Source organism: Stegastes partitus, unplaced genomic scaffold (assembly GCF_000690725.1).
Source record: "Stegastes partitus isolate 25-593 unplaced genomic scaffold, Stegastes_partitus-1.0.2 Scaffold1189, whole genome shotgun sequence".
NCBI classification, from domain to species: Eukaryota; Metazoa; Chordata; class Actinopteri; family Pomacentridae; genus Stegastes; species Stegastes partitus.
The window spans coordinates 165,196-178,577 of record NW_007578920.1 but is presented as its reverse complement, the minus strand read 5'-3'; the positions used below and the strand labels follow the sequence as shown (position 1 = coordinate 178,577).

The window sequence follows — 13,382 nt, the reverse complement described above, 5'->3', positions numbered from 1 at the left end:
TGTCACATCCAGTCAAAATAAACCCAATGGTGCAGTAAAAATTCACTATAAATCAAAATTTGTTGTGGAAGAGGACTCATTTTTGGGCTTAACTTTAAGTTAATATGCTTCCTGTGTCAAAAAATAGAAATCCCTCGAGTAACTGGTGAGATATTTCCGGACTGAAGCGGTGGGAGGAATGGCTGACGAACAGAGTAATAGCCGCTATACATGTCAACCAAAATCAGGCTAATAATAGAATATAACAATAACTGTCTGGGTCATGTCAGCTTGTTATTTATTCCATCCTCATTCCACTAACCAGCGTGCCCACGGACCCCAGAGGTTTCCCTTTTTTGTCATTTTTGACGGGCAAAAGCAGCAAAATTTCGCCGATAGAGTCAAAAGATGGAACTATTTATTGAGTTCATGTTTGCAGCGGGTCCTAATTTAAAGTATCACACGCTGTCAGAGGAGGCATCGGTGCTCTGTCAGGCGACAGATTTGCTCACATGCTCTGTCAACAACCCTAAATACTGCTCGCCCCTAAAATAAAATCAAGTCAAGAGATAAATCACAGAATGTCATGATGAAATGTTTATGTATTGTGCAAGAAAAGACGAAAATAAGTGTGTCATGCATGTGGCTGACGTGTACTCAGAGCATGACCAGTTAAAAAAAACAAAAAAAAAGTCTGAATGTAATTATTCTAAAGGCTGCAGGAAGCGTACGTAAGATTTGTCAGATTAGAGGAGGTCTGCAGTGTTTCTCAGAGCTCCATGATGTGTTTTGTCTGGAGTAAATCTAGTATAAAATCTCTATAATATAATTTAGAGACCATATATGTTAGTTTTTTTGGGGGGAAAACAATGGAAGCAGATCAAGTTTGACCGGATTGCTCAAATTACCAGACGAATAAACGTAACACAGACGACGTTTGCTCGATTTCGCTGTAAATTAAACGAAAGCAGAATCAAAGGATGGCAAACAAGCTTTTAAGTACTAATATGGATGTACTTGAGATAAAAGCTGCAATTTGTATGTAAGAGGAGGATCTATTTTTGTTGTACACAATATGCTAATTAATCGCTGCTGCTGCTACAATAATAATAATAATAATGATCCTTTTGTTTCCAGATGATATGAATTACTTTGAATGTTTTGAGAAGAAGAAATCATGACGTTTGTTTGTTATTGTTGTTTATTTTGGGGGGTTCCTCTGGGCCCCAGCTGGCGGTCCTTGAATGTGCAAATGTTGAAGTAACAGTTCGAATACTTGATTTACATTATTTTTACATTCAGAAGCAGTCGTGGGCGATAACCTCTAAAACCTGCGGCGTGATTAACAGGTAGCATCCAACGCCCTCCTCCTGCTCCGCGCCACTAACCAACTGCAACCAGAAAAGCTGCAATTGTGCTGCCGGAGTGGACAATTTAGCTCACCTGACAGGTAGATGTTGTCTCCGGCCGAGATGACACTGAAGAACTCCCGGTCGTAGAAGGGCAGGCTGGCCAGCGGGTACCACTTACTGTTCTGGGGGTTGAAGCAGGTGACGGCTGTCAGGGAACGCTGGTTCATCCCGATAGCCTGACGCCCTCCCACCAGAACTATCACCTCGGCTACACCTGCGGGACAAAGGAGCAGTGGGGATGGAGGAGGAGGAGGAGGAGGATGATGGGGGGTGGACAAAGAAAGGAAAGAGATGGGAGAAAGCAGGCCATCAGGAAAGGTTTCTACCAGTAAATAAGGGCCGAGATCGTATCAAAGGCTCTTTGAGGTGCTGCAGTAACCAGCAGGCAAAGTGCTCTGCGGCGTGATGTTGTTTGTAGTGTGCGAAGGAAATGAGCAGACCTCTGTGGAATATGTCAAATAATTAAAACTTAGAAGCTCTTATGAAACTATATAAAAAAATACAGGCCTCACACGAAGAAGTCTCCATTACTGAGATTCACCTCTTTTATTTTTTTCAATCGCTCATACGTCCATTTTTATTTCTGATGACAGACTCGCTCCTCCTCGGCAATGAGGTTACCATATTTCTGAAGATACGTTCTGCTCTTAGCTGGAGGGGTTGTGTTTCTCTGCCTCTCTTTTTTAAAAATCCCCCAAAGATGTTTTATTGGATTCAAGTCAGGCAGCATTACTTGTCCAGGTCGCAGTTTTCACTTTTTCTTCTGTAGAAACTCTTGTGTGATTTTGGCAGTGTGCTCTGCATCAGTATCGCGCTGGAATATTCCTCTTCTGCCAAACTCCTGCAGCCTGGGAGTCATCTTGTCAGCCAGCATTTTGATATATCCACAGGCATTCATGGTGCCATCTATAAATATTTAATCCCTTCAACACCTTTTGCAACTCGTGCTGCCCCATATCATCACCGTCACACTCCCACCTCTGTGTGCTTCACTCTCAGGACGATGCATTCACTGTGGTGGTGGTGGTGGTGACCAGGTTCATACCAAACAGATTTACCTTGAATGCTCCCAACATTCATCAAGCTTCTTTTAAAGCTTCTTGGCCAAGTTTAATCTTTCAGTTTTTTTCTCGGACGTCGTCAGTGGAGGTTGATGGTATGTGATGTTCTTCACACTGTCATCACAGAAACTTGTAATTACATCGATAACCCCTGTGGCAAAGCTGAAGCACTTTGGCATCTGTTTTTGAAAGGTAGTGACAGTAGTGTACTATATGTGGTGTCATCTTTGGAGGACGATACCTGCAGCTCTGATCAGTGGTACTATTGGCTTGGTTCTATACCTCCTAATTACTGGTGCAACTGTGCTTCCACTGATTTTCTAACCTTTTCCGTCTTTGTTAAGTCTCACAATAAGATTTTTCAGTTGTTCTAGCAACTCTTTTCCATCTGGAGCCATGATGTAGACACACAGATAGACTCAATCCAAACCTGAGAAAGTTCTGGTGTTCTCATCTCATTTTATAATCATGTTCATGCAGTTTGGCTGATTGGAAATGAGAGTAGGACCTGTATGCAGGCCAGCTGACAGCCTTCACTGGGCCCGGGACAAGATGATATTAGAAAAAACCCGTGTTTTGTCAGGATTTTAATCATAGCTAATGGCAAACGCTGGCTCCGCTGTTTCTTACCTCGCTCTACGTTGACGTTACGAGTTCCAGCTTCGTTGTCACCACCTTTTTTTAAAGTATTTTTTAAGCAAATCTCTTTGGTCTCTATTTTCTTCCTCTCTTTTTCTCTTCTTTTTCCTTTTCTGAGCACCAGACTTCTGCTGAGCGGACATTTTGGTGCTGAAGTGCAAAATCCGAACTTCCAATAAAAGGACGTCAAATGTTGATCAGGGGCCAAACCATTTAATGTTGGAGGTGGGGGTGGAGGGCAACTCCAAAGATGTTAAGGACAGTTCAGACGACAACAAATTGAAACTTCTAACTCAAATATTGCACTGTTTCTTTCCATTAATAGCCCTTCTTTGGGGAAAAAAACATCCATAATTCAATGAGGGTCCAGTTCTGGGCCCCCCACCCGACTCTGGGCCCGGGACAACAGACCCGTTTGTTCCCCCCTATCAGCGCGCGTACCTGTATGTATACACTGTAGCTGCATTGCATTTTGGGCCTGTATATTCCATATAGCCTTCCTATAGTATGTATTTTGGATTATTCATAATCCAACAAAACCCATCTGTCAACTTTTAAATCACGCAATTATTGTGACCTCATTCCACATTTAAGTGACATTCAACATCACGTTTGCTGCACACTGTATGGTATATTTATACATTTAATACTGCCGCCCTTTTATTTCCACGTCATTAGGCTGCATTTGAACCGACTAAAACACAAACACAAAACGTTTGCTGCCATTAACTCAGCAGGCGGCGGCGGCGGCTGTCTCCGAGTTAATAAGTTTGTCGGAAAAGTAAAAACAAACAAAATGCAAAGCAAGAAAGTTTCCTCCTTGGCCACAGGAAACCATTGAGTTAAATGGGAAAGTATAACTCAATTACCAAGACTGATTGGGGCTGTCATTCGTTTGGTTGCTGCTCAGCTCTCAAATTCTTCCTTCCTCGCACAAACTGCAACCCACTGATTTACTCGTCCACACACTGGCGGCGAAACATACACTGGCATAAGAGAATCGCAAAATCGATGGGCCAATCAATTTGTGTACATTTGTATGTGAAGGGAGACCTCGTGTGATTAAGAAGATACTTGAAACACGTTCGGTGCTCATCCCTATTACAGCTCGGCAGATCTGCACTCTCAGACGCATGCATACACAACCACACACACACACACACACACACATAGAGCTGGTTGGATAAAGACACCAGTGATCCAAAACACACAAACAGGTTGGCAGGCTGCCACATGCGTGTCTCAGGTCCTCTCAGTCTTCGGCGGCAGCAGCAGGCTCCAGCGAGCAGGCAAGACGACGAGCCGACAGACAGAAATGAGCTGTGTGTTTGTAAGCAGCAGGCAGGCCGGCAGAGGGAGGCGAGCCAGGCAGCGAGAGGACGGCGATAAGAGGAGATAGAGAGAGGAAAATAAAAAAAAAAGGGGGGGGAATGAGAGAAAGAGAGGGAGAAACAGAGGGAGGCAGAGCTAATCTTCATACACTCCAAACCAAGGCTAACCACTGGTTCACCTGCCCGGATCGATACTCTTCCACACTCTCCTGACAGGGCGGCTCTCCTCTTCCTCCTGCTTCTTTCTGTTGAAGCTATCCCCCCCTTATTTCTTTATTTTTTTTTTTTTCCCCCCCTCTCTCTCTCATAAGCTTCTCTTTTTCTTTCAAAGCTGGTAAAAACAGAGCTTTTCTCAAGGAAGAAGGGTAAAAGAAGAGAAAGATACCAACAAAACAAAAAAAACAACCTACAATGGGCTTTGCAGAAGCTGAGCAAACAGACAGAGCAGTAAGCACTGCCGCAGACATATCGTGGACATACAGCTTAGACTTAGTGGACAGCTTAAAGCCGGCTGGCACTTTCTCCCCCCCCTCCTCCCCGGTTGAGATTTTAAAAATGTGTTCCTCTTGCGTAGGACGTGATGGTTGAAGGAGAAATTGTGGCGGTGTCACTGCGAAAGATGAAGCTCTGGCTTAAAAAATAAAAAAAATAAAAATAAGGCACCAGGAAGTTGTGCCGCCCTTTGTGGCAGCGTTTCTGAAAGATGTGCGAAGTCGGAGCGCAGCTAAAAAAGATCTCCGGGTTGTTGTCACATCCCGCCCCGGACTGTGAAGCCTCAAACGGCCTTCAGGACCTCCAACAGACCTTGGATATTCAGCTAACAAATGGGAGTGTGGTTTTATAGGACAGTCGCAGCTACAGCGGCTGTTCTTTGACGACGAAAAAAAAGAGTGAAAACAGGCTCTTTGTCTTCCCTCTCATGAGCCTCCCTCTATACCTACACACACATTAATTATATTGACTTTGTTCTGCTATTGTTCCTCCTCGTGATTAGTCTGCTGCTATTGCTGTACATGTTTGTTCTCGCCGTATTCTCTCTGTCACACCCTATTTTTCAACTTTATTGGATTTTAAATAGTACGACTGTTTTCTTTGCCTTTATGGGGCCGAATCTTTCATTTCTTTTCATCTCCTTTTTCTTTTCATCTTATTAGCCGTTTCAGTTTGTTGATATTGACTGCCTCGATTAACTTGGCAAAGTTTCTGTGTCTATGTTGAAGCCAATTTGGGGATTTTGCTTTCTTTTTTTTTTTCCAGAGAGCACATCAATCAATGTTGGGCTGTTTAATGGCGCTTTTAACGTCTGCATAGGTTTGATTGTTCGAGAAGAAATATTAAAATTCGACTGCAGCCGAAAACATTGGGAAAGATGTACAAATAGAACATTTCCTGTCGCCGCAAGTTTGTTTTACATTTTTAAAACGACAAAGCGGAAAGCAAGCCGTTTTCTTTTCTTGCTTTTTCTACATATAAAGCCTCTTTGTGCACCAAGCTTGAGTCCTCACAGCATCTAATTAGGCCAACTTAACGATTCCACATGCCGCCTCAACGTGCCCGATCGTGTCTACGTGCACGCAGGTCTTTATTATCACCTAGCGCACATGTGCCGGGGTTTTTTTATTTTTTTTTCTTTCCTCGCCGCTTTCTGCTTGGCCGGACACGTCAGGGAGAGTCCACATCTGGGCGCCGAGGCTGCTCTGACCCCTGAAGCCCTGAACACATTCACAAGCTAGCACAACTCAGCACCGGCCTGTCAGAACGCAACACAACACGAGAGCGGCACCGCTGACGGGGAGTCACGGCATCGGATCAGATGGTTGCGTGGGTGTGTGTCTGTGTGCATATGTGTGAGGTTTTCCTTTTTTTTTTTTTTTTTTTTTTTTTTTTTTTTTTTTTTTTTGTTTCGCCAGACAACGAAGCCTCACAGGGACGGCTGTCAGTCAGTGTGAGGTTTGATGGGAGTTAGGTAGAAGGGATGAAGGGATGGAGGATCGAAAGATGGAGACGAGCGGTTGGGGATGAAGGGATAACCAAGTCTTGACAGCTCTTTTTTTTTTTTTTTTTTCTTTTTCCCTGACAGAGTTTATACCCATGGCAGTTTGGGGGAGAAAATGTCTCCTTCGCCTGATTGTTACTGACCTTTTGTCATATTCTTGGCATATTTTTAACCTGCCTATATTCAGGGAAAAAAGAAAAAAAAATCAACTTGGCACGGGTTTTGAGCAACACACTGTTTTATTCATGAGCGACTACTGTTAAAACTTTATTTGTGCTTTAGAAAGAGCATATTCTTCTATTCTATAGTCTTTTACCTCAAGCAACATGTCGGCTGATATTGCCCCATCGCAGTGTGTATGTTGCCGACATATAAAGAGGATTGGGGTGCTTTAGAAAAGGCGCCATCACATCGTTTGTCCGGCAGAGTGGCTCCATTGTTTAATGTACCGTTAGTCTGACTCCATGGATGCTGACTGTGGGTATAAGCATGCCATTGGCCGAGCATTTCCTGTGGCTTTCTCCTTACTTTTCACTATGTATGCATGTATGTCAAAATCCCCTTCACTACAGGAAACAACAACCCCTAGGGTAACAACCCTACCACACTTCAAATGGTAAGTTTTGCGATTGAGACTAGCTTAGCAACAGTTCTCGACTCCCTGCATGCAAATGTTCCACCTGTGTTGCTATTTAGAGGAGACGCACTGCAGCATCTTACAATTCTGATTGGCTTAAAGAAATACAAACAAGGTGGAGTGTTTTGTTCCTGTATAGCAGAGCGATGATGAGGTGTATCCAGACCGTTCTGCAATGATGTCTGCAGCACATGTAGCAGAGTAAACATCTGATCAGATAGCGGCATCTTGTTTGTGAAATACATAGCTGTAACGCTAACAAAACCACAACCCCATCATTTTCTTACTTCTATATTACAACAATAGTCTTGCTACAATGAAAAGTTCTGCCGGAAACCTCGACTCCTGCCACTCCTAAAAATGTGCTTTGCCATGTACCACCCATAAACTTTGCACCAGATCAAATACACCCCGTTCATGTCAAAGGCTTTCCCCAAGCAGGTTAAAGCAAACTGCCACACTGCACAAGCTGCTCGAGGAACACGACAAAGAGAGAAACGAGTTGACCTGGCATCCAAACTACCAAAATCCCAGCGGTTGGCAAAAACTGGTTTTGTTTTCCAGCTTATTCTAATATGTTTATTGCAGCCATACATACCACAGACGATAGGGCCACCCTCTGACAACACTACACAGAGTGTTGACAGCAATTGAAAGTACTTAATAATAACAATAATAATAATTAGAAGCCTAATCCGGATTGTCTTTTTTGTGACATTTCATAATTTAGCTTCAAATTCACTTGACAGTCATATGGAAATATAGCCATTGACCGTCTCTTTAATATGCAATGTTTAGCTTTGAAGCTCTGGGTCCTGGCATTCATGTACACACACAACCCATCTGCAGACCAAGAAAACTCCCACATTGCATGGAATACGCCAAAGAGCCCAAGGCATACACCCAGCATCCAAAAACTCCCCTGATCACAATCAGCGTGGGTATACATGGGATGTGCTGGAACAAGGCCAATCCAGAAGGCCCCATCCCACAGAACAGAACCCAAAGGATCTGCTAACGGCATCCCAGGACACCTCCAGTGGTCCTGACGGGCACATGGAGGACTAAGCTTGATTGAATATTGGCAAATATATCAACACTGGCTCCAAAAAAAAAGACATTATCAGTCGGTCGCTGTTTTCTTTTCTATCTCATATAACCAAACTATTAGCAAATGTTCACACATGTGTTTGTGATTACCTGCTATTCAACTACTGGGCCGCTAAATTTAGCAGCTCAATATTTCTCAGCAACGTGGAACATGTTGATTATATCTGTTTAAATGGACAAAGCAATCACCAGGTCCTCAGTGGAACAGTGGAGTGAGCATTAAGCATAAACAGGGACTACGACGGAAAACATCTGGACAGAGTGCAGCACTAAATCCCTCAGAAGGAGGTAAGCTGTGTATTGTACGGGGAGAAAAAAAAGCCCCCGAAAAGGATATGTTCTGAGGGACGGACAGGCTTGTGAAAGAGCTGAATCTCAAATTGAAGCTGATGCCCACCCACGGAGCGAGACGTGAATACACACACACACACACACAAACACCCCCTGACAGCGTCGGCGTATTGCTTCCACCCAATTCGACTTCAACTGAATGAAACCTATCTGTGACAGGAGCACACCGCCCATGCTTTACCCCATGCTGGATCCTCACCGCGGACGCAAAACTCACACTCGCGGATGTACAGTCGCCCCCGAAGATGCGAGGTTGATGGGAAGACAGAGACGGAAAGATTCTGTCGTTCCCTCTTCCCATCGCTGCCACAGCGGGTCTTATCTCACCTTTTTATAGGTCTCCTTGCTCTCTGCCTCATGCTGTGACCCTGCTTTCCTTATTCCTCTTCGTTCTCGCCCTGCGGCTAACACCTCCCTCTTTCTCTCGCTCTCCCCCGACCTGCGGGAGACTCTGCCCTCCCTCTCTTCCTGTCTCCCCCCGTTTTTCAAGTCTTTCTCTCTGGAACCCCAGGAGTCTTTCCTCTTCTTCCAACATGCTCTGCTTTTCATCTTCCCTCGCCGGCTTCCCGTTCTTTCACCTCGTGCACCTTTTTTACCCGACGCTGCTGCCTTCCGTGACCTTACTTTAACCAGCCAGCAGCCACTGGGACGTTGTGGGTGGAGTCACAGAAGCACACTTAGAACTGGGTTACAACTGGGAGCAGCCTTTTAATTTGAGAGTAGTGCCTCGTTCAACACATCCACACATCCATTTTCTTCCACTTTTCTGGGGTCTAGTTGCAGCAGGCCTTCCAGACGTCGCTCTACACTGCAACATTTTCTGGGTCCTCCTGCGGCATCTCAAGGCCGGATGCGATACGAAATCCCTCCAGCGAGTTCTGGGTCTCCTCCCTGTTAAATGTGGCTGTAAAACCTCCAAAAGAATGTTTTAATGCATTGACCTGGCCTTTAAACTTCCCGGTTTACACTCTAATTAAGAATCTATGGGATGCCCCAGAGGTTTTCAGGCAGTTAGCAAACATCAGGTTTTGTTTTCCGTCTTCATCTACTCTGTTTATTAGAGCCATGCGTAACAAACTACTCCACCACCTTCTCATGACACCACACAGACTTGTTTACTGGCTCCGAGGCAAGTTATAGAAACCAGATTCACATTTTCTTTTAAAATTCCCTGGACAGCTATATGGAAACGCGGCTATTGAACGTCTCATTTCTACGTAAACTTTGAGTCCTGGTATTCTTTTGAATGTTAGCGTGACATGTACCACGCAGGTACACATCGTTGGAGACCAAGAACTCTACCATACGGCATTGAAGGACAGAGTTTAAGGTGTTTCCTGACATCCAAAACCCCTCTGACTCCAATCCAATCGAGCAACTATGGGATGTGCCAGAATGAGCTCGATCCATGGAGGCCAAACTCCATAACACAAAGGCTCTAAAGAGACAAACCACGAACTCCTTTTGACAATAAAGCAGTGACTCGAATTTGCCTACTACTTACACACACACACATACGCCACATAAAACCCTCCATAACGATGAGATGGCGATTATTCAAAGTGCTCAACATATGTAAGCCAAGAACTGCACTCTCAACATCTGATTTTCTTCTCTACAAGTGGTTTGTACAGAAGCAACCCAACAAATACTTGCGCCAACATTCATGCTTGAACATCGACATGCCAGCTGACAATGTGCCTTCAAACGTCCATTAGGTAGCTGTTCTGCTTTCAGTCATGGTCTAGTTCCAAGGCCAAGAACTTCACGCTCAACTTGCTCAACATGAAGTCCATAAAGTGCTACAGAATTTGAACATCTAGTTGACCAAACGTTGTAAAAGTTGTAAATGAAAGAAAGGATGACAAACCTCCCAGTGTTGGTTGTAAGTGTCTTCATCAAGAAGATGAAACTATGGTTGTGTGTAGGACTTCAGCTAGCAATTATTTACACTATCGAATATTTTCTTGATTAATCAAATAGTTGTTTAGATGATAAAATGTCAGATTATGGTGAAAAATGCTAATCAGTGTTTTCAAAATGTCTTTTTATGTCCACAACCTGAAGATATTCAGTCATAGAGGAGGAAAGAAACCAGAAAATACTCAAGAATCAAGAGTATTTCGACTGTTTCCATCCTTCTAAAACTACTCAAACTGGTTAATCGTTTGGCAAAACAGTTGGTGATAAATTTAATAGTTGACAGGCATCTGGGCGTCAACTTGCAAGAAAAGAAGGCTGCTGTTGGGAGCACTGCGAAGGGTAAAATATGTTGAGATGCAAAATGATCACATCCAGAGTATGTATGCAGACTAATCTACATTTGAATTTCAATTTGATCAACGGGAAAATCAGTCACCAGGAATCGCCCCGATCTCCAGTTCTCATGACATCTGGTCAAACATCAGGCTCCGATGAAGATAATGCAATATGATGGGAAGCTCCAGACGAGGCACTAAAGTGACCTTGAGGTACGATTGCCGCGTTTAACAAAAGCCTTATTTATCAATCGGAAGCCTTCCGCTGCTTAGCAACATAATCTACAAATTGCAGAGAAACAAAGGACGCACTGCAGTTCCCTCGCGAGGTGTGTTTGCCTTTATATTTGAACAGCGGCAGCAATGTGAGCTACCTGCTGATTCGGATTGTTTCCTTCAGTTCTGTGTAAAAGAAATCTCCAGTTTGGTTTTTCTTTCTTTTAATTAAATCATCGCGTCAAATCCTCGGTTCAGCCGTGCTCGGTTTTGTCTGTTGCTGATTCAGACTGTTTGATTAAATTTAGTGCAAATCTGGGTTTATGCAAACTCTCTTTATGAGGTTAAGAGCTCAGCGACCACCAATCTGCAGCAGAGCCGGAGCATTATAACTGCTTCTGTGGATTTTGCTGCCCTTTGTATATACTGTAATGACATACTGTATATTCGAGCTGAGTGGATTTAGCTCTTTCAGTTGCCAGTGAGGGGAGCTATTGCCAGAAGCTACTGATTGGGTCATTGACCCTGGTCGCTCAGTTCAGCGTGAGGATTCAGTTTGAAAGACTTGCTTATTAACGTACAGAACACCTCTTCTATACACATACAGTATATTCACACTACAAATTGATTTAAAGCCTTCTCCAACTTCCCTGCGTCTTTTTTTTTCCCGTCTTTGTAGATTTCCGCTTTAATGTTTAGAACAGAAAAAAAAAAAAAAGATTTGCAAGGGATTTAACTCAAAGGTATACTTTATGAAAGTGAACATCGCTCAAATAATTGTTCCTACAATAAGCTACCGCTCGTTTTTTTTTCATTAGTCCTTAACATTCTCCTCAATCAAATCTCTGTGGTTTGCAGCGGGGCATTAAACACATAAATCACAGGACTGCGCCGATGACAATGACAAACAACCATCTAGTCCGGTCTGAAAGGGAAAAAAAGAAACAGGGAGGAGAAAAAAAATGTAATAACAAAGGTATCACATGCATAAATATGTGTATGTAAATATATGTAACTGGAGGAAAGTGGAAGGTTTTTACTCAGTGGGTATCAGAGCTGCAGTGACACCAGCAGTCCGTCTCTCGGGGCTCAGAGCCATTTATATCTCACTGCTGGTCCATAACCATTTCCTCTTATCATCGCCGCTTCCCTCTATTCTCTCTCTTCAGCTTTTTTTTTCTTTCCTAATCCTATGATTTCTCTCCCAGGGTATTAATTTGCTATGGTGAGGATCAGGGGGCCAAAGGCTCCCAAATAATGTCAGGGTCCGGGGAGGTGAAATGAATTCATACGCGTGTGTTTCCATGCCAGTGTGCAGTTTGTTGTCTGTTGGGCTTCTGCTCAGCAAAAAAAAAAAAAATGCACTCCAGCAATTGGCTGGTGCACTTGGAAGAGAAGACAAACCTTTTCAAAGCTTGAAGTGTCCTCGAACACCATGTTTGCAGGCTCAGTTCGCTCAGATTTCTCATTTACATCTATCAATATCTGGCCATGCAGGCAGGTTTTTTTGGTTCAGGTTTTGAAGTAAGTGTTTGAGATTTCTCCCTCCAACCTGACAATAAAATTGATTGGTATTTGGTTTGTGGCGCTCAAAGCCGTATTGTATCCCCTCCCTCCGCAACACTCACAAGCAGTTTTTTGGTGAGACTACTTCCCTACGAGAACTGTTCAGAGGTTGTTTCTGTGGATTTTTCCAGAGTAACTGGGACACTGTCACTGGAGAGAGATGTTACTGATACATTTTTTAAATCATGTATTGGGACGGTGGCATAAATCTAAGAATCTGAGGTGGGGGGGAAATAACACAAAGCAGTTGAGCCCAAAATAATTCATACCGATGCCAAAAATATTGAGTTATAGTGAATTTATATTTGAACAATAGTGTTTTTCTGGCTGGGACTGATACCAACAAGTGACCAAAGGCAGTAATACGCTGCATTAGAGATGTCTCGGTTAGTTTCTCAACATTTATTCCTCTTGTTCTTCTTTGTGTTGATCTCCAGGTCGCTGAGGTTGAAGGTTTCCTCTTCTTGTCTTCAGTTCGTCTACGGATTCTCCAGCTGCTCTGCTCCAACATCTTCATATTGTGTTCCGGTAACCATTTCCTCACCACTTTGTATGTTTCACATCTTTATCTTGTCGGAAGGTCTAATGCTGCTCAAGGACGTGTTTTTTTTTTCTTTCTTTTCTGCAGAATGAATGATGTTTTCTTCTGCCGTCTTAATGCTGTTCTCTTTTCTCACGATGCTGTTTACTTCTTTGCCCGGGCTGTCAAATAAAACCCTCGTCCCTATATGTCTGAGCAGCTCAATTCTTATTAAATCTGACCACGGAACTGTTGATAAAAAAGTTTTCTTCTTTGTCTGGCTCAGAAACACGACTTATACTTGAG

At 43.4% G+C, this 13,382-nt stretch overlaps 1 protein-coding gene across 1 annotated transcript in view; it reads right to left on the bottom strand.

The window, feature by feature from the left end:
- klhl29 (kelch like family member 29) overlaps positions 1-13,382 on the bottom strand; it is a 226,224-nt gene that overhangs the window by 63,932 nt on the left and 148,910 nt on the right. The window contains exon 11 of the mRNA XM_008297122.1: positions 1,423-1,605. Coding sequence (XP_008295344.1) covers positions 1,423-1,605 — 183 coding nt within the window. The remainder of the gene's footprint in view (positions 1-1,422; positions 1,606-13,382) is intronic.